Source organism: Canis lupus, chromosome 4 (genome assembly GCF_011100685.1).
Source record: "Canis lupus familiaris isolate Mischka breed German Shepherd chromosome 4, alternate assembly UU_Cfam_GSD_1.0, whole genome shotgun sequence".
In the NCBI taxonomy this organism is placed as follows: Eukaryota; Metazoa; Chordata; class Mammalia; order Carnivora; family Canidae; genus Canis; species Canis lupus.
This window is the reverse complement of record NC_049225.1, coordinates 50981167-51005064: the sequence shown is the minus strand read 5'-3', so window position 1 is coordinate 51005064 and position 23898 is coordinate 50981167. Positions and strand designations below refer to the sequence as shown.

The following is a 23898-nucleotide window of genomic DNA, read 5'->3' as shown; positions in this document are numbered from 1 at the left end:
GGTGACACAGTTAAAACGATTTAATGGTTATTTATTGCTTGTTCATTTACCCTTTAGTCTATGAGTGCCATAAAGGCAGAGACAGTCCATGATATGTCCCCAGTGCCTGGTAGACTGCAAGCACTCAAATCTTTGTTGACTGACTCCTATCTGGGACACCATGTTATGCCACCACTGATGAACAACTCACGGGATCTCTTTGTTAAAACTCTTCTTCGGTATATTTCAACCCAATCATACAGCAGTATATTACAAAAAAAAAAAAAAAAAATCTCTGCAAAGGGCCTATTTCTCTCTGTCCCTGGCAGCAGGCCCAGCCTGCAGGTGTCAGCAGCAGATGTTAGTGAAGCTTTATCTAGTCACCATACACTGTTTTCACAGGGCAAGGTTCTTCATGGTTCCCTTTGTCCACAGCCCATTGGTTTCCTGTCTGGCCCATTAACATTTAGGAACTTGGCACTTAGGAGACTCAGAGAAACCAGTGCCCCCAGCCACCCTTGGACTCTTTGACTAGTCTATTTCTCTGAAGGAAAAGAAATATAAAATTGTGGATTACCGGTTGTTAAGATTAGAGCTTTGTGGCTGTTAAGATTAGAGCTTTGTGGCAGCCAGGCACTCAATTGGCTGGATTTCTTTCTATTGCAGAACACCTAAATATCATACAAACCTTTTTTGATGAAGGTGATCTTGGACCTCATACTATACCTTCAAGAATCCTATTATTATTGTTAGATTAGATAATTTACAACAAAATCAGATACTTTGCTAAGTGTGTTCATGTACATCATTTAGTCATCATGGCAATACTGAAATAGGTACTATTATTCTCCCATTTTAATTAGAAGGTAAATGAGGCTCACTGAATTTAAGTATCTTGTCCAAGGTCACAAAATTAGTAAGAAAGATGGGTCTTGAATCCAGTTCTGCCTCCTTGTGCCAACACCTGAACCCTTAAAAATGATGCCAGTATTTTCCAAACTTTAACATGTATGCAAATCAACTGGACATCTTGTTTAACTCCAGATGCTGATTCAGGGGGTTGGAAGTGTGACCCAAGCATCTGCATTTCTACAAGTTCTCAAGTATGCTCATGCCACTGATCCTAGGACCCCAATTTGAGTAGCAGGAATTTATATGGCCAATGTGTGCTACATGGCTGAAGTATGTCACACATTGAAGACCAGGGAAAGTAGGTCAACCTCTAATCTGCTACTCTCTTCTCAGTTTTAATAACTCATTCAAGTTCACATTGGCAACTATCACTCATTGGGTGTAACAGTTTGCTGCTATAGGAATCCAGGGAGCCAGCAGGGGAGATAAACAGGAACACCAGTGCCTAGCCTGGAAGAAAAATCTTTGTGGCTTGGTTCTTCCCAAGCCTCTATCTCCTCAACCTCTCTGCCATCCGCACCTTCTATTCTAGTTGCTCTTCAAAACCCCAGTTCTCCATGTCACTCTCATTCCTCACCTCTCCCTACTAGATGGTCTTCTCTTTGCTCTAGTTAACCTTTAATTTTGTCTCAAATTCAGCTCAAGTGCCAACCCTTCCAGTAAGCCCTTCTGAGGCCTCATCTGATGTAGGTGGACCTCTTCTTGGCTCCTCCTGCACCTCTGCACCCATCTACCCAGCAGCAAGAGGAGCATTCTGTAGGCACTGGTATTCTTCTCTCCTCTATATTGGGTTGTAACTCCTGAAATCAGGGACAATGCCCTATTAAACCTTTCACCCCAGTGTTTAGAACAGTATATGCCATGTTGTGGATGCTTACTCGATATTTGACAATAAATACCAGGCTATTCCAAAGAAAGGTAGATACTGAGTAGATACACAGAATTGGCAGAAGTGAACAGAATCAGACCCTTCTATTTGTTGTTGGTGAGTGTCTAAACTAATGCAACCTCTTGGGAAGTATCAATTGAAATGAAAAAGTTACATATCATTTAGGAATTATGCTTGAAGAATGAATACTATAGAAAAATACACATGTCTAAACAGACAATGGCTCAGCCATTCAACAAATTCTAACAGTCACCAAAAAAAAAAAAAAAAAAAAAAAAGATGAGGGAGCTCTCCATTGAACATCTGTCTGTCTACATATATGAAATAGTCCCCTAGATTCACTAGGTAAAAAGCAAAAGTCCAAAATAATGTGCAGGGCATGCTCTTAATTGCAGTAAAGGATGTGCTTATGTGTTTACCATAGTTGTATGCTCCTATATAGGTGAAACAATTCTGGAACATACACAAGGAACTGCAAATAATGGTTGTCACTGGGGTTGTGGGGAACAGAAAAGGGAAAGAGACTTACTTTTTACCATTTGACCTTTAATGACTTCCCATGACTTACTTAACTATGTGGTTATGTCACTACCATGAAAACAAGCTTTCCTGGTTCCTGGGGAGCTAGAGGCTGAACTGTGGTTTAGGAAAATGATGTTTTTGCCCAGGTTGAGGTTGTGACATTGAGGTGCCTTTCATTCAAGAAAGAATTGAGGGAACTCAATGTTAACAAATATTTGTTTAAATAGAAGCATGTGGATTGTTAAGATCAGCTTTCCTGAAAAGGGGTGTAAGTCCCAAGGAAAGAAACTAAGAGGTCTAACAAGAAGGGAGTTTTCCAGATTTTGCAAAGCTCCACTCCTTGTGAACAGGGTAATTGCAGCTGTGTGCCACCTTCTGGTACCCTGGAAGTTAAGGGAGGCACAGCTGACATAGGCTTCATCTGTTCCTGCCCTGTGTAGTCACATGACTTCCAAAAAGATTTTGTATGCTTGGCTAATTAAATCGGGACTCTTATCTAACTTTTGAGTGGGAGTGTGTATCTGTGGGCTGTCCCCACCAGCTTGGAGCAGACTGGAATGTTGTATACATCTCTTTCAAAGAAAGGAAGGAAGACCAAGATTAAGAAAAGAAGGCAGAGGCCAAAGACACCTCCTTTACTTTTCTCTATTGCATTCTCTCCAGACAGGTGGGAGAGGCCATGCCCACAAGAAGGAAGTGGTGGTGCCATCTGGAGGAACCTAAGTGGCCCCAATGCAAATTTCATGATTAGGAAGATATTCTTTGGTCTGATGGTTCTGGAAAACCTTTTGTAAGTGGCACTTCTAAACAAAGACTCTCTGCTTAAATCTTGGCTTCTTACACACCAGGGGAAAAAAAAAGGCATTTCATTTTCCATCTGCTAGTACTCTTAAACATTGGCTTAGAACTCATTACTCTCCTATGTGTATTATCCCCACCCTAAAGCCACAGATTTTATAGCAGCCAATTAGGCAGTATTAACCATGGCTTCCTTGTTCTTTGTAGTAAAAGAAAAAAAAAAAAAGCCAGCTTTTGTTGCTATTAGCCTTGATGATCATTTTATTTTGGGTAAGGGCAAAGTTCCAAGGACACCGACAACCGGCTTCTCTAGAATGTGGTAGGGTGCTTGCTCTGCCAGGATTTGGCATTGTGGAGGTTTTATTATTTATTTTATTTATTTTTATTTTTTTAAGATTTATTTATTTGTTTATGATAGACAGACAGAGAGAGAGAGAGAGAGAAGGGCAGAGACACAGGAGGAGGGAGAAGCAGGCTCCATGCTGGGAGCCCGATGCGGGACTTGATCCCGGGACTTGATCCCGGGACCCCAGGATCACGCCCTGGACCAAAGGCAGGCGCTAAACCGCTGAGCCACCCAGGGATCCCCACATTGTGGATGTTTTAGAGGCAAGTTCTGACTGATTTACAAAGGGAAGGTAAAGAATTGGTGGTGCCAAGAGATTATTATCCAATCCGACTGGATGCCAGATGGGCAGGTGGAAGAGGATGCAAGCTTGGAGAGTTTGGCAAGAGTTGGTGGGGGCAGGAGCTAGGAGGTCCACCTGGGGCTGCCATAGATATTCTCTATGAATTAATTCAAGGATTTTATACTCCAGCTACAAATATTTTATAGGTTAGTATCAGAGCCCCCTTTAGCCAATGCCTCTCAAGCTATAGAAGATGCCTATTTGAGCCAAGTGAAGATTATTTCCTAGTGGCATAGTGCTAGGCTTAGAGAGATTCTTGATCTTGGTTGCTCAGTAGAATCATCAAAAATAAAACAGATGAATGTCTAAGCCTACCCTAGATCAAATATACCAGAATCTCAGGGGAGAGGGCTTGACATCGCATTTTATGAAAACTCTCATTTCCCATTCAATGTAATCAGATATGAACATTTGTGGAAGGCATACAGCTTTCCTTAAGAAAGATCATTTAAGACTTCTCCTAGTTATCTATCTAGAATATGTGATTTTAAGAATTAAGTCCTCAAAATAAACTCATGACATAGAATAATAAGCCTTTTAAAAGATGAAGATATTGAGGTTCTAACTCAGTAGGTTGACCAAAGTCTCAGAGACGATGATGGAGCTGAGATGAAAACCTGGGACATTTGACCCCAAACGCACCTAATTTATAGCTGGAAAGGACCTTGCAGGTCAGCATAAACATCATGCTATTTAACTTTTAGGACAGCTGGTGACAGTTGTAGGTCCTAGTGATAGGCCCTGAATGAAAGTTACACTGGCTGGCAGTTTTTCTGGGCTACTAAGATTTGTTAGGCTGAACAAGGGGGAGCAGATCTATGCATCCCAACTGAAATCTATAAAAGAAAGCTTCCTGTTTCTTTCTGTGTATCTTGGGAGAGACATTCTCAGGCACATGGGATGCCCATGACATCCAGAATTGGAAGGTGCCAAAAGATACATCCAGTGCAAGACTTAGAATCTGTGCCTGGTGAGAATTCACTAAATGCAGTGTTCAAATATTTAGGTAAAGAACTAGGGGAAGAGCAGTACATTCAGTGGGAACAAAATTAAATTGAAGAAGAGATAGATGCAACAATATGCATGTCCTGTTATCTACCCTGAGAAAATAAAAAAATAAAAAAATTGTTCCTAAAGGCATTGATGGATAACGATCTTGTGTATTTATGAGCATCATATGTCTTAAAACATGGCTAATGTTTCATCCTTGCTAATATTGCATTTCTGTGCATGGTAGTAACATAAGAGAGTTAACTCAACTTTGTACTCACCTGAAGTTAAATAAGTAATAACCCAGAACACAGATTCACAGAATTTCCTTTTTGTCACGGTCAGAAAACACAGTCCCAGGTTATGAAAACTAGGTAGCAACATGGAAAATAGTTTTGATATTTTTTCAGATTTTAAAAACCCCAGAACCTTTAATTTGTAGGTACAATGACTGCAAAAATGTTAAATATATGTAGTTATGTGTATATTAATGGAGAAAATAAAAATTGGAAGGAAATTCATTATGAGGATAGTTTTGAAAATCTAATTTTCTAATAATGGGATAATAGCACTACAGTCCTCTCTTAGAAGATGTGGGTATTGTTCAATATAGCCAGGGCTCCCTGTGGCCTTTTCTCTAAGAGCAGAAGATTCTAGAGAAAGTAGAAGGGGACAGGAGTCCGAAAACTCCAGTTCTAGCCTTGCCTTCAGGGAATGCTGTGTAATCTTGGGGAAGAAACTCAATTTTTTCACATGCTAAAGATTTGGTGATAGCTATACCCTTGGATCAAATGTGAAGAAACCATATGCAAAAAGTTCCAGACCAACACTGCAAGTTGAATCCCTACAGGGGACAGGATGAAGTGTGCTGGGTAATTTTGACACAGATGTTTGCTTTATAACTATTTAAGACTCTTTTTGATTATCACAAAAAGTATATTCTTCCATTACTCTTGAAACCTGCAAGCCTTAAGGCCCATCTTATTTTTCTACCTTATAGAAACATCAGCATAACAACTATTTCTCTTTCCTTTCACTGTAGTTTGGAAAACCATGCAATACGGACATGCTGCTGGCTCTCAGTTCAGTGATGGGGTTAAACAGAGAAGGGGGATAGTCTGTGATGAACAGAAGACTACATGCCCAATCTAAGGAGCATCAACTCTATCATTCAAGCCAATTGTTGCCACAAGGAGATGTTGGCTTAGTGTGGAGAAATTTTCCAATTCCTTATTAAAAAGAAATGCTAGAAATTTATATGTTTATCTGATATCTCCCAATTTTTAAAGCGTGAACATTTAAAATGAACAGGAATTGTATGTGCCCAACAAAACACATATGCAGATTGCAAATAAGACCAAGGGCTGCCATTTTGAGAGCTCTTCAGGGTTTATACAGTCTTTTCTCTTTCATATCCCAGATCCCCCTCCTGTCTATCCCTAAAAGAGGACACTTGCGACTTAAAGAGTAAAAGGTACTTACAATGGGGCTGCTGAAGGCCACAGGAGGCTGTGAACTTTCACAGCGCCCTATAGACCTCTGTCGTGAGTGGCCCTGGATGGGTACCTGGGCACTATGGCACCTCCTCAGAGGCTGAGCCCATCCTTGGCCCCTCAGTGTTGCTGGGCCCTGAGCCCGTTGGGCTGGGAATGACAGGCACTGGTATTGGGTCCACTCTTCACTGTCTGAGTCCAACTCCTTTGGGGTCTCCAGTCGTTTGGCTGCAAGAAAGGAGTCCTATTATTGCACCAGTCATACCTTGGCCAAGTCATGGTCTGGGGGGATCCCTTAGGGGTAGAGGAAAGAGCACAGAGTAAGAGCACTCTGCTTCTCTGGAGCATGGGCAATGGGGCTACCTTGACGGGAGAAAGTGGGGTGCATCAGATTGCACAGATTCAAATCCAGCTCTAATACTTCCTAGCTCTGTGACTGACCTTTGACTAAACTCATGTCCCGATTTTCTCCATTAGGAGAAAAAAGAGAAAAATACCTAAGGGGCACCTGGGTGGCTCAGTCTATTAAACATCTGCCTTTGGTTCAGTTCCATGATCCCAGGGTCCTGAGATTAAACCCTGTGTCAGGCTCCCTGCTCAGTGGGGAGTCTGCTTCTCCCTCTGCCTCTCCTTCTGCCCCTAACTCCACTCATGTTTTCTCTGTCAAATAAATAAAATTAAAACAATCAAAAAACAGGGATCCCTGGGTGGCGCAGCGGTTTGGTGCCTGCCTTTGGCCCAGGGCGCGATCCTGGAGACCCGGGATCGGATCCCACGTCGGGCTCCCGGTGCATGGAGCCTGCTTCTCCCTCTGCCTCTCTCTCTCTCTCTCTCTCTCTCTCTCTGTGACTATCATGAATAAATAAATAAAATCTTTAAAAAAAAAAAAAAAACAATTAAAAAACAAACACAACCCCCCCCCCCAAAGTTATAGGGTTGTTTTGAAGACTTAATGAAATAATGTGTCAAATAGATTGGCATACTCTAAGTACCTGTCATGGTAGTTGTCATTATTATTTAGAAGAGATCAGAAGCTCCCATTGAAATGATGGTTACCACCATGGCAAATGTGATTGAGCTACCCCTAATATCTCCCCCTTTCTTCTTCTCCATTCCTCCCACTTAAAAGAATGAACACTGTTCTCTTGAGAGCGTTTCTTCTCTTAGTTAGAAAGTGTGTATGATGTGTTTGTGGTGGTGATGGTGGAGGGCTGCTGAGGAAATCAGGTCAGCTTTATAGGCCACCTTCAATCCATGTGTGATGACAATCCAGGCATTGTTCAGCCATACTCCCTAAGTCAAAGCTCTGCCTCAGTAAAAATCCAAAAGATCAGTTAACATGGAAGGCTTTTCCTGGGTATATTGAATCTGATCATGCATCTACACTGAGGCCTGTCCTCACATGTCAGGTAAAGTGACCCCCAAAATTCTTCACTGTATAACTGGTTCATAGTTTGGACATGTCCCCAGTCCATTACTGGTGGAAAAAAATCCTGTGTAAATGGCAACAAAGACCGACTGGAGGGCTACCACACAGGAGATGGCTGATAGCCTTTGTGAACAAAGGAAAGTTTATAGGCAATAAGGACAGAACTGATCTAGGACAAGGAAGCCCACAGAGATATAGGAAGCAACCTGCCACAGAGCCAGGAAACCTCTGTGGGGAACCAGGAAAATGTCTTTTATTACTATTCTTTTAGGAGAGCAGGGTAATTCATTTAGAAAGAGTAGTGAGGGCACCTGGGAACCCTCATACCATTTTCTTGGTGAGAATACTCGCTGCCCATGATAGTGCAACGCCGGAAGACCATCTTGTTCTCGGTCAGTGTCCCCGTCTTGTCAGAGAAGACATACTGGATCTGGCCCAAGTCCTCAGTGATGTTGAGGGCTCGACACTGAATGGATAAATCGGTCTTTTCATCGTACAGGTCAAGGTCATTGTGCAGGAAGAAGACTTGCCCGAGCTTTACCAGCTCAATGGACACATACAGGGAGACTGGGATCAGCACCTGTAGGGAGATTGAGTCCCAAAGAGTCAGAGACAAGACCAGTTCCCTGTCTCAGAACTCTCACCAGTGGGTAGCAAAGGTATTTAATGGAAAGCTGAAGTCAGCTCACATGATGGACTTTCTCTGAGAAACTAAAGGTCAATAATTTCATGCTTCACTTGGAATTCTTAGGGGAATTTGAAAAATAGGTGCCTTCTTTACTCAGGGAGGTCTCGTATGGAGTAGGCACTCAATTCACCATTGGTTTTTTAATGACTGAGTGGTTAGGGGGTAAGGAGCTCTAGTGCCTCTGTCCAGAGTTTCCTGATGCCCCTCAGATCTCTATGCCACCAAGGGCACAGAGACTTTTTTGCTCACTTTTATATGTATTGTTGCTCACTTTTATATGTATTGAGACCCATTGTTCATTACTGTCCCTGATTCCATACGTAATATATTCCAAGTGCTTGCTGTGCTAGGTCCTGGAGATGGCAGCAAGCAGAACAAAATCCCTGGCTTTGACGACCTCATATTCCAGTAAACAAATAAAGAAATATATATCAGGCAGTAAAAAAAAGAAGTCGGGAGGGTAGAAGGTGGGGTCTGGGAGGGACTCTTTTATGAACTATGACCTTTGAGCAGAAATCTGAAGAAATGAGGGTGTGAACCAGGAAGTTATCTGTGGGAAGAGGAGCATTCTGGGCAAAGACAGCAGTAGGAAGGAGCAGGCTGGGTATTTGAGGGGAAAGAGTAAGCAGGTCTTATATGAATGAGCAGGACATTACTAGGAGATGAGGCCAGTGGGAAAGTCAAGGGCCTCACAGGGCCACATTCACTGCCATAAGGACTGTGCATTTCTCTTTGAGCGGATGTGAAACCACTGGAGGGTTCTGTGCAGAGGAAGAGTATGGTCCATCTCAAATTTGAAAAGTATCTGGGGATACTTGGGTGGCTCAGTGGTCGAGCAGCTGCCTTTGGCTCAGGGCAAGATCCCGGGGTCCTGAATTAGGCTCCTGAATTAGGCTCCCCACAGGGAGCCTGCTTCTCCTTCTGCCTGTGTCTCTGCCTCTCTCTTTGTGTCTCTCATGAATAAGTAAATAAAATCTTAAAAAGGTAAAAATAAAAAGGATTGCTTTGCTAAATGAATGAATGAACTGAAAAAAGTTCACCAGAAAAGAGGGCAACAAAACACCCTCAAATACTACAATAAATTGATGTAAATGGGGCTTCATCAAAACGGCAACTTTCCTCATCTTTTCATTGATTATAACTTCTTATAGAGCCTGAAGAATTTATTCATCTTTTTATTCCATACTGCCCCTTCCTTGTAAGTTTGTTCTATGCTTTTGTGTTTTCTCCTCCACAGGGCCAGTTGTCTTTTTCCCCCTCTCCCTCTAGCAGATGTTAAAACACTAAACTGTGGTTTCTTTCTCCCAATCCTTAGGACTTAACAGCTCTCTGAGCTATTTTATCTTCTTTTTGTTCCCAGGTCATTAGGATTTTACCTGTTCTATTATATCTGGCAAAGGGACAGGTAAACTTGGATCACTACTGTAATCTTACTCTTAAAAGCCTGAATAATGTTTTCCTTCACTCTTATCTGGGGGGCAATGTTCTTTCTACAAGGTAGGGCTGGTCCTGATAGTGCCCCAAATGTGAGTACTTTCAAAGGATCACAAGAAAGCAATGCCAATTTTCTCATCTTAGTTCAGTTAGTTCTTTCTTGGGGCCAGCACTGTTTTTTCTTAATTTCACAAAGTTGTGTAGGTATTGGCCACAGGTCTTCTTGAGCCCCTAACTAGGGAAGGCTTCCTACCTGGAGCAGGATGATCATCGTAAGGAACATGTAGAAGCCCCCAAGGGCAAGGGGAAGGAAGCTGCCGTTGGCATCTGGCACATCAAAGGGAGGGTGTTCTTCAAAGGTCCCATTCCAGAGGCGGTGACCTGAGAGGGGGCAAAACCAGAGATGAACCAGAATCCTCACTTGATTCTATATCGGTCTATTATATCAGCCCTTAGTTTATTCCTGAAAGTGAGTGAGCTTTAGAGGAGCCCATCCTTGTTCTATATAGTCTCTGTGTGTGTATGTGTGTATATTTGTCTAAAGGGGTCCTTTACATACCCTACATTTCAATCACTTGATAGGCATTAAAGTCTGTCTTACCCAGAGGAGATTAGCATATATATATTATATAATATATATGTATGATTTTATTTATTCACTCATGAGAGACACACAGAGAGAGAGAGAGGCAGAGACACAGGCAGAGGGAGAAGCAGACTCCATGCAAGGAGCCCAACATGGGACTTGATCCCGGGATTTCAGGATCATGCCCTGGGCTGAAGGAGGTGCTAAACCACTGAGCCACCTGGGCTGTCTGATTACTTATATTTTGATGAAGTCCTGTTATACAGGCACTGGAAAGAGAAAAGGGATGCAAGTTCTTTTCAGTTGTGTGGTGAAAAGTGCAGGGCTGAGGATCTTGATAGACTTGTAAGCTAGCCCCTCTTCTTCCTCCATGCACATCCCCGTCCATCCATTACCCATCCACCCTTTCACAATTCATTTATCCATCCATCCATCCATTCATCCATCCGTTCATCCATCCATCCATCCATCCACAGTTCATCCATCCACACATCTATCCACCAATATCTCTGTTCACTCAATCCTTCCTGTTGCCATTTATTAATGTTGGAAGAGGAAGGATCGGTCTCAGTTCTTGTATTTGAGGAGGTCCCCATTAAGTCAGACACCAGATGTAAAGGGACAAATCCCACACAGTGTAAGAGGACCATGCAGAGTGTAGAATGCTAAGAGAACTAGCTCATGGCAACATCTCCAAATGCAGACTGAGCCCCATTTCCTTGTCCACAGATGGGGATAACAACATCCATCACGTGAGGATTAATAAGAGTAAGTGCAACAGAACTTTCTGAATCTCAATGTTCTCATCTGTCAGTTAGTAATAATACCTCCTCTGTAGGGTTACTGTGAAAATAGAATAACTGAATGTGTATAATGCTCTCAGCCCCAGGGTAGGAACTATAGGGAATAGAAAGCATAGCAGATGCTGTCCTATCCCCAAGATGCTTCTTTGCCCAGGAGGTTGGGTCCAGTGCCATCATATATGACAAAAGAAAGGAGACTTACGGACATGAAGTAATTTGGAGGTAATATTATAGAGCAAATAACTAAGGGACAAATACATGATTCAGAGTAAGGACCACCGGCCTTAAAGGGAGTCAGGGAAGGCTGCATGGAGAAGGAGCCCTTGAGGGGTCCTGGAGACCAGGAGGGTATCAGGTGATCGGAAAGGCATAGGGAGGGCATTCTGGGCAAAGAAAAAAGAAGCATCATCGTTTACACAGTCCAAGTAAGCATGTGATAGAGAACTCTTAAATGGCACTCATTTGAAAGCTTTCATAGCAGAGGCTGTGCTTTAATTAGGTAGCACCACAGGCCTGTCGCTGTGTCTGAGTTGTGATTCTCAGCATACAACTCTGCCTCTCCCTGTTACTTTCTCAATTTATTATTTTGGGCAATCTGCCAAGCAGATTTTGGTATGCCTGTACCTTATCTCACTGTGTGACCTTTTAATCATTAACTTCCTTTCTCTGGAGACACAGTGAGATGATCTGAAATGTCCTTTCCAGCTCTGATATTCCCTGAAAAACCTGTTCTGAAGCAGAGGCAACAGCTCTTGCAGTGTCTCTGAGGGCATGGAGGTGGCCACATGTGGATGGTGTTGTTTCCCTGCTTCCCTGGCCCTCTGGGTGTTCTCATTCCAACTGTGAGCCACCCTCACCTGGAGTGCCATTAGACACGTCTGGGAAGCATAGTTAAAAACCCCAGGCTACTCACAAGACTAAATCACATCATCCCCTCTGTGGTGGCACACAAAACCTCCCTGGGCCCTAGGAGGTCTTATCCTTTCAGACACAATTTTCCAAGAACAGTGATAGGCACAATTTCTGACCAAGAAAGAGCAAACACCATTGTTGCCCACTTGTTAGGGGTCAGCAGGGGGTTCTGGACTCAGCACATGAGTTTTTCCTTCTGATTGTCCCTGGTTCTTTTTAGGGTCTCCTTTGGGGTACTGAGGACCATCCTTGGAATAAATGGGCAAGAGCAAGTATCCCTCTTTGCTTACACTCTGAGAATTAACTGAAATGGCTCAGATTATTCGAGTCTATACCTCCTGCAGCTTTCTACACTTAGCAGTTATAGAACTTGGTCACAGACTAGTTTTGATCAGGTCTCCATGCTTGGCTTTGCTCTTGTCACACCAAAAAGCCAAATGCTCCTTTGCATAAAATGATTCTTTCCTACCTCTGTGCTTTGCTTGTGCTGTTCCTGGGGCTAAGAGTGACCTCTCTCTTTTCACAGCTCCCTTCCTATCCTGCCTCTGCCACCTACCTCCTGTAGTGAATGCCCACTGCATTCAGGAATCAGCTCCATCCGCCTCTTCAAAAAAGACTTCCTCCTCTGATGTTCTCATATTACCAACAGTAGGGTGAATAATGGCCTCCTCTGATGTCCCCGTCCTAATTCCCTGACTCCATCAATATGCTATCTTATATGGCAAAAGAGCTTTGTAGATGAGATTTAAGTTAAGGGTCTTGAGGTGGGGAAGAGTGTCCTTGATTATCCAGGTGGGACCAATGATATAATTATAACTGCCCTTATAAAAGAGAGGCAGAGGAAGATACTACTACAGAAAAAGGAGAGGAAGTGTGAGCAGAGATTGGAGCAATTGACTTTGAAGAAATGGGAAGGTGTCACTGGAAGCTGAAAAAGACAAGGGACAGAGTCTTCCCTCAAAGCCTCCAAAAGGAGTGAGGCCTACTGACAACCTGACCTAAGCCAATGAAATTAATTTTGGACTTCTGACCTCCAGTGATGTAACAGAATAAATGAGTATTATTTTAAACTGCTAAATTTTTGTTATCTTTTTATGGCAAAAATAGACAACTAAGACATTCTTACATGCAGCCCTCCCTGTGTAGGACAGATTATACCAATTCTGTTCATGTGTTAGACTCCTTCCTTCTAAACTATGAGCTCTTTAAGGACCAGTCCTCAGACTGATTCATCTTTTATTTTCTTATGTTAAGAGAATGCTTGGGTTCAGTAAGTATTTCTTGGAGAAATAAATGATAGATGATGTTCCCAATATTTAGAGCACTAAGTACTTTCAGCAGGTTTTCATAAGCATTTTTCTTAAAGTAATCTCCATCCTCAATGTGGGGCTAGAACTCAGGATCCTGAGCTCAAGAGTTGCATGCTCTATCAACTGAACCAGCCAGGTGCCCCCACAAACATTTTTATTTGATTGATATCCTATTAAAATATAGGGTGGGATTTATTTTTTATTAACTCTATTTTATAGATGAAGAAATCAAGACTCAGAAAGCTGAAACAACTTCCCTAAAGAAAGAAGATTACTGTGGTCTTGTTCTTTCCAGAACATTCCATACCTACAGCTCCAATGAGGCACATAAGGAAGAGGAGCCCAATGCAGAAGAAGATGTCTGTGTTCATGCGCCGCTCAATCTTGCTGCGTTTGTACCGTGGGCCACTGTTGTTCAGCATGGCTTTTGTCTCATGGCCTTTGGGAGAAAATGAGGTAATAAGTCCTTAGCTTATGTTTTCTTCCTCTGGCCTGGATCATATCCTTAGCTCTCACAGTAGCTTACAATAGAAAAGAGGCTTCTTCTAACCTAAATCTTTCCTGCGTCAGGGAGATTGCTGAGAACAGCTGTAGAGGTCTCACACAATTTGTCACCACATGTTTACTGAGCATCCCTTCCACACCAGACACTGTGGTGCACACAGACAGAGCTACTAAGCACAGGTTGTACACTGCACAACTCTAGAAACACTCTTCATTTTGTGGTTGTTGTAGATTTGTAGGTTTATCACGATAAATTTCTGCCAAGTGATAGTAAGCTGTCTGGAGCAAGGACTATTTTTCTAATTTGCACAAAGGAACTGTTATGGGCTAATGTTAGGATACAAAGATGACTCACATTTTGGTGAAAATATTCAAGAAAACAAATAAATAATTATAGTTGGTAAGAAGCCCCATGAAATAAACTGATAAGTAAGAGATGATATTAGAGAACATGGTTAGGGAAGGCTTTTCAGAGGAGGTGACATATAAGGGAGATCTGAAGGGAGAGAGATGAGTTGAGAGAACTTGGTTTTGGGGGAAGAGTATATGCCAAGGCCCTGTGGCAGGACAGTGCTTGAGGCCAGTAGTTTTCATTCTAGTTTCTTTGTCTAAGGTGTTGGTGTCATTTGTATATAAGTGGAAGGGGCCAAAGGCCTCCACCCCAGCATCACTTTGAGTCACTCGTCACCTATCTTGGAGTTCTGCATAAACTTTTGTTCAAAGAGAGAACAACAATAATTTGAAAACTACCAATCTCATCCAGTTACCCTTGTTCCAGTTGGAGAGTGGGAACCAAAGAGTAGAAGGCTCTGCCTAAGGGGGAAGAGCCATAACATCAGAGCCATACTGAGAACCCAGGATTCTGATTCCTGCTCTTTCTCCTTCTACCAATTCATGGTTTCCAGGCCATAAAACTAAGAGCTGAGAGCCAAGCTGAGACTTTGCCTTTAGATAGAGCCTACCTTTGGGGCTGCTAAACCTAACCACAATGCTGTATTACTCAGAAAATTAAGAAGCACCACATATTTGCTGTGTAAAATGAAAGAAAACCAATATATCAGCACCAGCAGTGAATGGCTTTAATGCTCTTTAGTTGGTTGCCTTGTGGTTTTAAAGTGGCAACAAAACAGTAGGAGTGAGTAAACTCTGGGCTTATTAATCAGACTCAAGTTGCTGTAGTTGTGAGGAAGATTTCCACAGCAATGAGCACAGGCTGACTGCACTGATGGCACCATGGCCTTCCCACCTGCCTCAGGCTTACCTCACGTCAGGGGTCCTCAGACCTCTCTCTTCACCCACCTGCTCCTTACCTTCTGAGATCCCTCTTTTTTTTTTTTTTTTTTTTTTTTTTTTTTTTTTAGGTAAACAGGCTGACAGGGAAGGCAGTATAGTATAATGGTTGGAATGTGGTCTCTACAGTCAGCCAGAGCTTGGCTCTGTAGAGACTTGACATTGGGTTACAAGAAATTAACCTCAGGAAACAAATGACCTTGGATGAATTAATCCCTTTGTACCTTAATTCCTCATATGAAGAATGAGAGACAATAGTTGTGTGTGTGTTTGGGGAAGAAGAGTGATTTAATATGCACAAAGTATCTAAATTTCCTCCTTATACACAATAGGGGCTCAATCAATGTTTGCTGTGATGGACCTCTTCCTTCTGGATCTCTCATTTGGAAGGCTCATTTTGGCCTCTTTGGGTCCTTGCCCTGAGGTGCTTCTGTTTTGTCCATCTGTATTATCAGAGGAGAGTATATGACTCTAGACCATTTGTTCTCTACCAGCGGTGATTTCACTCCCCAGGTGACATCTGGCAATGTCTTGAGAAATTTTGAGTTGTTACATCTTAATGGCATCTTGAGGCCAGGGATGCTGCTAAACATTCTACAGGACAGCCCCTGACCACAACGAACAATCTAGAACAAAATGTCAATAGTGCCAAAGTTGAGAACCCCTTGTTCTATATAATTATACTAAAACAATTAGCACTATTTTTGCTCACACTTTTTGAGAGCCTAATATGTGCAGGTACTGTATTAAGCCCCTTTCACAATCTCATTTGAACCTTATAACCCTACAAGGTGAGAATTATTAGTCCTCTTGTGTTGAAAGCTTAACCAACATGCTCAGGAACATGCAGCCAACCAGTAGATTTCACTCCCAGACAGCCTAACTCCTCGGGGTCATGATTCACTCTCTCCCAAACCTGCCCCCTCATTTACTATGCTCATCACTCACTCAGAGTTTTGCTTCTGATCAGGAAGAGAAGAAAACTCCAGGCCGATGTGGGATTTTTTTTGGTGGGGTGGGGATTGCTTCAGAGTTTATCATTAGTAGGTCTACCAGAATGCGTTGAACTCCGTTGCCAAAGACCCTTGAAAAGAGTAACTGACAAACACAATCCCCCTCCACCAAGGTAGGGAAAGCTAGCTAGACTGGGACATTATTTTTTTAAAAACTTTTTTTTTCTTTGACAGTTCCAAAAAGTGAAACTTTGGGTAGATTGATGTTTAAATGCTCTTCCATATCCATTAAAAGTGGGGTTCTGTGAATTTAGAAACAAATCAAATCAAAGAAAATAACAAAATATTTCAAAATGTCCAAATGAGTGAAAGGTCCAGGAAAAGATAATCTAGGGTCTTCCAGTAAAGGTAGACACTCCAGGGAGACTGTGCTTTCTCTACAGAGGAAGGAGTTTGCAGTTGTTGTTGTAACGACAGAAATTTATTGAGCAACCTCCGAGTGCTAGGTGCTAAGTACTGGATATACAGCAGTCTCAAGACGGCCCTCTAAGACTTCAGATTCATCGTGAGAAGTGCTGTTATCTTTTTTTTTTTCCATTAGAAAGCAAAAGCAAAGTGGAAAGGAGAGCTAGAGTACCTCGAAATGAATAAACACATGACCACAGAAGCAACAACTAAAACCCACTGAACACTCACTGTGTTAGACATAATTTGTTTCATGTGTTGGGTCATTTGATCCTCATGAGTACACTATGAGGCTGAGCAAAATGTTCTTTCCATTTGCATAGGTGAAGAAATGAGGCACAGCTTTCACAAAAAGGTGGAGCTGTTAAACTTGGTGAGATTACTCCTCAGGCTCATTCTGCCTTTAGTTACTGTCACAAAACCATTAGAGGTGAACGAGCATGAATCCTTCTTTCTGTTCAGATGAGTGATGCTAGCTTGGAATTTAAGTACATGTCTTGTGAACCAAGTAAGCTGCTGTGATTCTAGCCTCACTTTGCTTAGCTGAGAAATGGGAAGTTTCTTGTACCCCTCAGAACTGTTGTGGATTCCCACTGACTGAAAGTGGATTTAGGGGGGATAAAGGACGGAGGTTGTGGGGAAGGCACAGCATAAGTCAGTGACCTGCATAGATGACGATGCCAATGGCCACTTCGGTGTTTCTGATGGTGCAGCCTCGAAGTAGAAGACTCTCACTGCCAAAGCCGGTCCTTGTCTGGTCAGGATGCTCCCTGGAGATGAAAAAATATCGGGAACGGTTTGGTGGCCTCTTTAGGCTATCACTGGTTAGCATCACAGAATTAGTAGTGGTGAGTGAACACAGTCCCTCTCCTCCCTCTGTTTCAGAAGAGCTATGGGTATTATTAACTCGGCATCTAATCCCTAGGTTCAAATACGATCTTCATTCTCCTTGGAGGCCTGGAAGGGACTGGACCATTAAAAGAGAATTATCTATCCCTATGGAAGTCATCATTTACCCACTTCGAATTCAGAGCTCTGTTGAAAAAGCGATGGCTTCAGTTTTCTCACTCAGAATGGTGTAGTGTGGGGGAACTGGCTTCTGTCCCTACAAAGACTGCACTGTATTCCCTCAGGCAGTATTCCCACGCTCTCACCTCACTGCTGGGACCAGACCACAGAGGCTGAATGTGCAAGTCTGCTGAAGCCACCAGTGCCACCCCCCCAACCCCCGTCACACTGTGAACTGGCGAGACTCCTCTTGTTTGGAGCTACATCTCTCACTTGCCTCTCTCCTCTACCACCCTCCTCTTGCTCAGTCTCTCATGAAATGAACAGACCTCACAGGAGGGGGATGGTAGTCCTTTGTGCTATGTGTGGGAAGCAGCTCCTTAAAACAGTTTTTTTTCTTGCTCTAGCCTCAGGGGCATTGCAGTTTCCCACCTCACACCAGAAACTTCGGAGGCCAACACACACCTGGAGTCTGGCCCTTATTGGATCCTGATGCCTTCCTTTGGGATATTCGGGACATTTAAATATAACTTCCTTGAAGCATTAGGGAGAACAAAAAGAATAAGCATCTGAACCCTTAGGTCCTTTCTCTTTTTAGTTCTTCAATACCTCATTTGTCTAGGTCTGGTTATAATTGTGTTTCACTTACTAGCTCAGGTAATCATCATGACAACCCTGTAAGATAGGTTATGTTATCATAGTCACTTCAGAGATAGGGAAACTGAGGGAAGTTCGTAGAGCTAGTAAACGGCAGAATGGGGATTGGAGTCCAAAGTCTGGCTCCAGAGTGCTATACTGCCGCTCGATGTACCTTTTAATATCAATTATTCCTTACTGTGGTTATAAACTAAGTTTACTTATGTCATTTTATTTGATTGTTCAGACTTCTGGGAAGTTAGAAGGGTGATTATCCCTTCCTGGAGAAAAAGATGAAGCCCAGAGAAGGTGAGAGATTTTTCCAAGGCTGAACATCTAACTTATGGGACATCCTAGGACTCAGGGGCCCAGGCCACAGACAGCACCTCACCTGCGGTTTTCACAGCACTAGGGTTCCCAAAGTAGGAGCCCCATCACTTGCACTGAATCACAGAGTCCTTTCCATTTGCAGTTCTTTTGACTCTAACAAGAAAATGTCTGACAGCTAACTCGGGATGAACCAAATCCACAAACCTCAGGCATAGGGATGGCCTCTTTGCGGGGGCAGGTGGCAAACTCTACCTGAACAGATGCCTGCCGTGGATCCTCCTCTTTGCCAGGAGCTCAGGCCCTTCTCTGCCTGTCTCCATCTGTGCAATCTGCGCATTTTAAAATAATCTGTGTTTAAAAGCCGCTATTTATCTTATATCGTTCTTATCCTTTCCCCTCTCGTAGTGTTCCTCATGACATCCTATCAGGCCTGAGAAAATGTAGGTGAAGAGAAAGCACAGACATCTGCCTTCCAAGAAGACTATTTAAGCCCGATCGGTCAAAGAAATCACCTTACCGAGCCGACCTCTGTTCTGCATGACAATGGAAAACATACTGGGGCTTGAGTGGAAAGACCTGGATTCAAATCCTGGTATTATCTGGTAACTATTGTACACCTTTGGGTGTATGTGGAAAGTCTTAGACTATCCCTGTCTGGAAAGTGGGGATCATAATAGCCACTTCCCTGGGTGGTTGTACAGAGAAAAAGAGATGACGTTCCATGTAAGTGCTCTAGAAACTATGAAAACACTGTATAAGGGCTTGTATTCTGATTGTTACCATTGCTCTTTTTTGGTCTGTCTGTGCATTAAGACCAGTAGTCTGGTGTGGGAACAGAATTACAGTCAAGTTCTCAGGCCAAACTAAAGTTGAGGCATAAGAATAACAATAATTACAAGAGCACAGCCACCATCGACGGTTTACTCTGTGCAGGTTGCTGTGCTATGGGCTCTGCATGTGATAAACGACTCACTTCTTAGAAAACAGAAGTCCTATGATGTAGACTTAACAATCTTTATTTTACAGATATGGAAACCAAGGCCCAGAGAGGCTAATGAATTTACTCGAAGTCACACAGCTTGTAAGTGATAAAACCTGATTTCAAACTGGGGTCTGTCAAACTCAAAAGTCCCCATTCTTACCTGCAGTACAACACAAGCTCTTTTAGAAAACTGACCTAAATGAAATCTTGCTTTTTCCAAATCAGAGTGTGGTCTTGATTTTGATGTTATTTCACCAGAGGTTTAAAAAAAAATTAGCAAATTTGGGGATCCCTGGGTGGCTCAGTGGTTTAGTGCCTGCCTTCGGCCCAGGGCATGATTCTGGGCTCCTGGGATCTAGTCCCACATCCAGCTCCCTGCACGGAGTCTGCTTCTCCCTCTGCCTGTTTCTCTGCCTTTCTCTCTTTTTCTCTCTCTCTCTGTCTCTCATGAATAAATAAATACAATCTTAAAAAAAATTAGTAAGTTTAACCCTGCAAGATAATTAACTGCGACTCTGGAAAAAAAATTAAAAAAGGAAAAAGAAAGAAAGAAAAAGAAAAAAAGGAAAAGTTTCCCAAGGTAGTTCGGTTTCTTTAACATTTCTTTATGGGAAAAAGAAAGACAAGTCCTCAGGACCCAGATGCTTATCTCTTTGGCCATGTCAAGAAAAGATGTGTTCTGGCTGCAGGGGAAATAGTTACCAACAGCACAGGTGGATTAGGTACTTACATATAACCCTTAAATTTGTTGAGGTGGTTGTTTGGTTTCTCACACACAATGGTATTGCAGAAATGTTCAGGTTCAAACTGTACGTCCTGTGAGGGAGAGAACACCAGGAGGTGATTAAGTCTGAGGATCTAGTTTCAATAGGATCAAGACAATCCCCGCTTTGTCATGCTGTGATAGCTGTAAAATGTTAGAAGAAAAGTGAAATCCTCATTAAGAAGGACAAAGCAGATGCACTGAAAATGCTGGAAAGTTGGAGGCATGGGAGAGGGAGGGTCCTGCCCAGCCCACAGTTCTTTGCAGGTCTGGATTTGAGTTTCCAGACCAGCGCTATTCAATAGAATTTACGGTGATTATAGAAGTGTTCTAAGTCAGCACTGTTGGATATGGGAGCGACTAATCACATGTGGCTATTGAAATGTGAAGGTATGACCGAGAAATTAATTTGAAAATTATATTCAATTTTAATTAAATAGCTACATGTGGCAAGTGGCTACCACATTGGGCAGCACAGACATAATCGAAAAGATTATAAATTACACACCTAGAGGTAATCAGAATTAATATTGTGTATATAATACTTCTAGGGTTTAATAGATACATATAATTTTAAAAATATACAAACACATACATGTTATGTGTGGGCACACACAGATTTATGAATTTCAAAAAATGAGATGGTGTTCACACATATTGGAAATTTTTACATCTTTAATTTTTTATACAGTTTTATTAACGCCTATATAGAAACCTGTTGTATGAAGGCCACCATACTTATTTCACCATCTCACTATGGCACATTTATATGGTCTCAATTTGTTTTTCTATTATGAACATGCTGTGGAAATTGTAGCTAATAAAACACAATAAACAGCATTTACTGTACTCTTGTTTCTGCCAGATGCTGTGATGAGAACTTCACATATATTATTTATTTTTAAGCTTACAATTATTCTATGAAGTAGGAATACTAATTATGTCCTCTTTAGGGATGGAAAAACCATGGCTCAGAAGGGTAGGCAGGCTGCCAATAGCTGTCCCAGGAGTGGGATTTGAATCCAAGTCTGACTGGAGGCCCTCTGTGCTTTACTTTCTTTTTCTTTTTTTTTTTTTTTTGTGCTTTACTTTCAACGCATACTACCCCCCAGCGAACATTCCTGTAGCAAAGTACTTCAGATGCATGCTTGCCTTTTTTCTCCATGATTTCTCTTGCATTAGATATCTAGTTATGCAAAATCTTACAGCCAATGGGGGAAGGGCACCACTAGAGGAGAGGAGATCTTGCTTTCTACCCACATGGGCTAATATTCCTTTTACATCTTGAGCCTTGGTCTCCTGTCTGTAGAATGGGGCTAATGCCACCTTCCCAGTCCATCTCATTTGTGTCCCAGAAGACGGAATCCAGGTGGAGAGTTTTAGCAGATGTAACATGCCATGTAGTAGAAAAAAGGAATACTAAAGGTGGGGTGAGAAATAGTTTCCTGCGTAGAGCTTTTAGTGTGGGGACTGAATTTATTGCTGAAAGCTTCAAGGTACAGCTGTTCAAAGGGGCAAATTGATTAGAAGAAATGATAGCATTTTCTGGCTTCGTATAAATATACTGTCCATTGGATCTGTGGGGGCGCCAACATAAATAAACTCTCCACTCACTTGAAATAAATTACCCATCCAGGAGTTTCTAAAAATATGGTCCTTTTCTTTCCAGGTATCGATTCTTTCAGGGACAAACACTTGCCGAGTCCTGAGATGATGACAAATCACGCTGTAATTTGTCAGCTGCTTTCATGCCCCTGATTAAGCCGTGTGCTTCACTCCAATCCATACCACTCGGCTCATTGCAGGCTATCTAAATCCAAACTCATTTCAGGTATGAGTGGCAGCGGGTTTCAGAGCTAATGATCCTGCTGGCAGTGAGTCCCAGGTGTCTATTGAATCATACCTGGCAGATGCCAGCAATGTGAGGTTTGCCTCTCTTGTCCCTGCACTGGGGCTTCCCAGTGACCTTCTTTCTCAAGTGTCCCTTGTTCTCTTTTTCTTCTGGGCACTGGCCTTGGATCCTCTGTCCATCTTCCTCTCTTCCTGGGGAGGTGACCCTGCCCTTTCTAGCTACCTGTTCCCTGGGCTCCTTCCTTCCCTCCCTAAGACAGGCTATAAGAGAGGGGCATGTGGATCTTCCTATCTTCAAAGATAAGCTCTTAGGATTACTTGCTTTGAAGGACTTGCTGTAGACACTTCAGGGAGCTGCTTGGAGAACCCAAGGACAGAAGGAGATGGCAGGAACTGCCAAATCTAAAAGGCCCTTATTTTAACCACATTCAGGAGTTTCTGATTCCCTTCTGATTCATTACAGTACAGCTCTTCTTAGCTTGTGGACATGGCTCACCTAACTAACATTTCTTTCTGACTCAGCCCTTTACCTATGCAAGCCCCACTAATAAATGAAAAGGCCTGGGGAACCCTTCCAGAGAGGAGTGTGTGTGACTCTGCAGCTCTTCAGGCCAGACCCACCTCCCTTGAATACTTACAATGTGCCAGGCACCTGTCATTTAGTTCTCACAGTAACTGTAGGAGATTTTGACAGATGTGCAAACAGAAACTGAAGTAAAGCAACTGTCTTGGGGTGGTAAGTAACAGAGCCATGACTATCATTCACATCATTGCAATTCAAAGCCAATTATCATCATCGTTTGCACCATGGTCATCATTGTCACCATCATCAATTCACTTAATCCTCTTTGTCCTGTTTTTATCATTATTGCTCCAGCACTTATTGAATGCTTATTATATGCCAAGAACCAATTATTTTATAGATGCTATTGCCTTTAAATCATGTGATAACTCTATCAGGTAGGGATTATTATTATCTCTGTTTTACAAGTGAAGGAACTAAGGTTGAGGTGATCTGATGATTACCCCAATGATATACAGGTAGCAAAGTGAGAAGGCAGGCTTTAACCATGGGACTTCTGATGTCACATACCAGCTCTCCTAAAAATGGTGTTATTTTGATGCACAAAGACAAGATTAGTATTTAAGATCTCCCCTTGGGGGACGCCTAGGTGGCTCAGCAGTAGAGCACCTGCCTTCAGCCCAGGGCGTGATTCTGGAGTCCCAAGATTGAGTCCCATATCGGGCTCCTTGCATGGAGCCTGCTTTACCCTTTGCCTGTGTCTCTGCCTCTCTCTCTCTCTGTATCTCTCATGAATAAATAAATAAAATCTTAAAAAAAAAAAGATCTCCCCTTGGCTCTATTTCCTTTTCTATGTTCCTTTCCCACTTTCTATAATCTAAATACCTGATAAAATAAATAAATTCATATGTACGGAATTAAAAAACAAGCCCCCCAAAACTGAGCTCATAGATATAGAGGACAGATTGGTGTTTGCCAGAGGTGGGGGAATGGGGGAAGGGGGAATGGGTAAAGAGGGTCAAAAGGTACAAATCTCCAGTTAAAAAATAAGTAAGGTGGGATGCCTGGGTGGCCCAGTGGTTGAGCATCTGCCTTTGGCCTGGGACGTGGTCCTGGAGTCCCGGGACCGAGTTCCACATCGGGCTCCCTGCATGGAGCC

At 42.5% G+C, this 23898-nt stretch overlaps 2 protein-coding genes across 17 annotated transcripts in view; one reads left to right on the top strand and one right to left on the bottom strand.

The window, feature by feature from the left end:
* LOC119871519 overlaps positions 1-6023 on the top strand; it is a 120671-nt gene extending 114648 nt beyond the window's left edge. For 3 of the 6 annotated variants that reach the window (XR_005358322.1, XR_005358320.1, XR_005358321.1), the window contains 2 exons: positions 1531-1657; positions 2966-3090. Coding sequence is in view for 2 of the 6 variants with exons in the window: in XM_038534857.1 (XP_038390785.1) it covers positions 1531-1647; positions 2966-3092; positions 5822-5870 (293 nt within the window). In the remaining 4 variants the exon portion in view is untranslated. Of the gene's footprint in view, positions 1-1530; positions 1658-2965; positions 3093-5821 lie in introns of those variants that run through there. The other 3 variants (XM_038534857.1, XM_038534858.1, XR_005358323.1) reach the window with 3 other exon arrangements.
* Positions 1-23898, bottom strand: part of ATP10B (ATPase phospholipid transporting 10B (putative)) — a 307612-nt gene that overhangs the window by 45698 nt on the left and 238016 nt on the right. For all 11 annotated transcript variants that reach the window (XR_005358316.1, XM_038534853.1, XM_038534847.1 and 8 more), the window contains 6 exons: positions 20333-20418; positions 17310-17416; positions 13742-13873; positions 10077-10204; positions 8029-8281; positions 6262-6500 (listed from right to left, as the gene is read on the bottom strand). Coding sequence is in view for 10 of the 11 variants with exons in the window: in XM_038534853.1 (XP_038390781.1) it covers positions 6262-6500; positions 8029-8281; positions 10077-10204; positions 13742-13873; positions 17310-17416; positions 20333-20418 (945 nt within the window). In the remaining variant the exon portion in view is untranslated. The remainder of the gene's footprint in view (positions 1-6261; positions 6501-8028; positions 8282-10076; positions 10205-13741; positions 13874-17309; positions 17417-20332; positions 20419-23898) is intronic.